The 3450-nt window shown below is 53.7% G+C and overlaps 1 protein-coding gene across 1 annotated transcript in view; it reads right to left on the bottom strand.

Moving 5' to 3' along the window:
* Window positions 1–3450, bottom strand: part of ZAN (zonadhesin) — a 71883-nt gene that overhangs the window by 40841 nt on the left and 27592 nt on the right. The window contains 4 exon segments of the mRNA XM_011943959.1: window positions 1250–1395; window positions 1922–2046; window positions 2950–3069; window positions 3255–3396. Of these exon segments, the coding sequence (XP_011799349.1) occupies window positions 1250–1395; window positions 1922–2046; window positions 2950–3069; window positions 3255–3396 (533 nt within the window).

The raw sequence follows: 3450 nt of genomic DNA, 5'->3' as shown, positions 1-3450 counted from the left end.
TTTTTGTATTTTTAGTAGAGATGGGGTTTCACCATGTTGGCCAGGCTGGTCTTGAACTCCTGACCTCAGATAATCTGCCTGCCTCGGCCTCCCAAAGTGCTAGGATTACAGGTGTCAGCCACCATGCCTGGTCAAATTATTTATTTATTTATTTATTTATTTTAGAGACAGGGTCACCCTCTGTGGCTCAGGCTGGAGCGCAGTGGTGCAATCTGGTCTCACTGCAGCCTCCAACTCCTGGGCTCAAGCGATCCTCCCACCTCAGCCTCCTAAATAGCTGAGACTACAAGCAAGTCCCGCCACAACCAGCTAATTTTGTTTTTTATTTTTTAAGAGACAGGATCTCACTATGTGTGTCCAGGCTGGTCTGGAACTCCTGGACTCGTGATCCTCTTGCTTCGGCCTCCCAGCGTGCTGAGGTTATAGGTGTAGGCCATTACGCCTGGCTGATATTTAAATTTTTTTGTGGAGATGGGGTCTCATTATGTTGCCCAGGCTAGTCTGAAACTCCTGGCCCCAAGGGATTCTCCCACCTCAGCCTCCCAAAGTGCAGAGCTACAGGCGGGAACCCCCGCACCTGGCCACTATAAATTATTTTTATAAAGTCTTTCTTTCACTGGGCACAGTGACTCACCCCTGTAATCCCAAGACCTTGGGAGGCTGAGGCAGGAGGATGACCTGAGGTCAGGAGTTTGAGACAAGCATGGCCAACATGGTGAAATCCTGTCTCTACTAAAAATACAAAAATTAGCTGGGCATGGTGGTGCACGCCTGTAATCCCAGCTACTTGGGAGGATGAGGCAGGAGAATCGCTTGAACCTGGGAGGCAGAGGTTGCAGGGAGCCGAGATAGCACCACTGCACTCCAGCCTGGGGAAGACAGCGAGAGATCCTGTCTCAAAAAAAAAAAGAAAAAGAATCTTTCTTTCCCTTGTTTTGTCCATCTGGGGAGCCACTCTTCCTTTGAGAATGGGACCAGGTGTCTGCCCTTCTGAAAGCCTCCAGAACTCACTAGTGCTCCTTCTAGCACATCACCAAAGCATGTACATCCATCCTGCTATCTATCATATGCCCCGAAACCATTTTCTCCTGTCTCCTGGTCCAAAGAGAGCCCTGCCACTTAAGCAGGGTGCTTCCCATCCATCAGGAGATGCATAAAGGATCAAGTAGTGCTGCCAGGGATGGAAGGGGAGTAGGCAGGGTGGGCAGCAGGAAGAAGTGGTAGCTGCCTGGCCGGGACACTGCCTCACCTGGACACAGTCACATACAGCTGCTGGTCACCATCCCATCTCACCCGCAAACCAAACTCCGTCTGCAACTCCACAAATCGCCCGCTTGCACCCAAGAAGACGCCTTTAGAGGGTATGGCTGGGAGAGTAACTCGCTGACCCTCAACCTGGAAGGCAGGGCAGAGGCAAGAGACAGAGAGACAGATCTGGGGGTCAAGGACGACCCCAGCAGACTTCCATTTCCATGGCTGGAAGAAAGGACACCATCCTCAGCAGCCTAACAATCTCGGAGCTTCCTCACCATTGTTTTGTTTTCGTTTTTAAAGAGACAGTGTCTTACTATGTTGCCCAGGCTGGAGTGCAATGGTGCAATCACAGCTCACTGCAGCCTCGACCTCCCAGGCTCCAGCAATCATCCCACCTCAGCCTCTGGAGTAGAGCGGACAACAGGCAAGTGCCACCACACCAGGCTAACTTTTTCTATTTTTAAAGAGACAGGGTCTTGCTATCTTGCCCAGGCTGGCTTCAAACTCCTGGTCTCAAGCAATCCTCCCACTTTAGCCTCCCAAGGAGCTGGAATTGCAGGCCACTGTCTTGTGGAATCCCATCCGTGGAAGGGTTCAGGGCCTGGAAGGGTCAGCCAGGACACACAGTCAGACCCTGCAAGGATGGTGGGGGCGAAATGGGGCTCACCAGAGTACGTCTGCCCTTAAGCAGGGTGACAGTGGTCTCGGGAAGGGTCACGTAGACTTTGCTTAGGCAGGACACGCCTTCCTGTCCCTGCTCCTCATTCTTGGCTGTCACCCTGAAGAATGGGTCTGGGTGGGGAGAAGAATGAAAAGAGCCCAGTGGCTCATTTCTCAACATCCGTCACGAGCAGTGCCCTGAGCCCAGCGCCGCAGGGAGAGATGAGCGCCACGGAGACACTGGCCCCAAAGTCCAGTAGGGAAGGCCAGACCCACACAGGAGCAGACCACGACTGCCTCTGTCAGAAGAGCCTGCAGCCGCAACGTGTCTGGCTCTGTTCAGTGGCTGGAACATCCTCCAGGGCGTCTGTGCTCCCCAGTCACTGCCTTCTTTTTTTTTTAAACTTTATTTATGTATGTATTTATTTATTTTTCAAGATAGGGTCTCACTGTGCTACCCAGGCTGGAGTGAAGTGGTGTGATCATAGCTCACTGCAGCCTCCAACTCTTGGGCTCAAGTGATCCTCCTGCCTCAGCCTCCCAAGTAGCTGGGACTATAGGTGTGTCCCAGCTGAATTTTTTTTTTTTTTTTTGAGATGGAGTTTTGCTCTTACTGCTTAGGCTAGAGTGCAGGAGTGCAGTGGCGCAATCTCTGCTCACTGCAACCTCTGCCTCCCGGGTTCAAGCGATTCTCCTGCCTCAGCCTCCCGAGTAGCTGGGATTACAGGTGCCTGCCACCATGCCCGGCTAATTTTTTATATTTTTAGTAGAGATGGGGTTTCACCATGTTGGCCAGGCTGGTCTCAAACTCCTGGATTCAAGTGATCCTCCTGCCTCAGCCTCCCAAAGTGCTGAGGTTACCAGTGTGAGCCACTATGCCCGGCCTTCAACCCTCACCTTACAGAAGAACTTGCTCCTATTTTGCCTCTCCCCCTATCTGCGCCCTGCCCCTTCCTGCCACCCACCATGCCTCATGCCCCGCAGCGCTGCCCACAGACCCTTTCCCCAGACCACAGCAGCATCTCCAGGGCCTACCTGTTGAGTTGCCACAGGGTTGGGCCAAGATGTAAGAGCACTTGCCCATGAAGCCAAAGTGCCTCCCATCAAAGGTGACATAGTGAGGATCTCCGTAGACCAAGCAGGTGGCAGTGCCTGCTGGGAGGGGGAAAGAACAGGTGAAGCTGCTTCTGTGGCCCCTTCAGGCTGGACCCCACACGCCGGCCCACCCGCTGCCTGGTGGCAGGCCCCCGTTCCTCTGCTCAATCGAGGGATTGGCATCCTGGCGTCACGTCCACTCCAACAGGCTGGCAGGCGGGGACAACATGGGGAGGGGCTCTCACCATAGGGGTGGCATCCGTACTGGCCATTCTTAAGCTGGCACACAGTGTGTGTCCCGCACTGAGAGATTTGGCACTCGACCCGACTCCCTGGCCAACAGCGGCAACGTTCTGTGCAGTTGGGGCTGAACCACTCTGCCCCAGGCTGGGAGAAAGGGATGTGAGGTCACATGGTCATATAGCTCCTAGAGTCCTTCTC

This window comes from Colobus angolensis, unplaced genomic scaffold, assembly GCF_000951035.1.
Source record: "Colobus angolensis palliatus isolate OR3802 unplaced genomic scaffold, Cang.pa_1.0 Scaffold222, whole genome shotgun sequence".
NCBI lineage: Eukaryota > Metazoa > Chordata > Mammalia > Primates > Cercopithecidae > Colobus > Colobus angolensis.
This window is presented reverse-complemented; position numbering and strand designations above follow the sequence as displayed.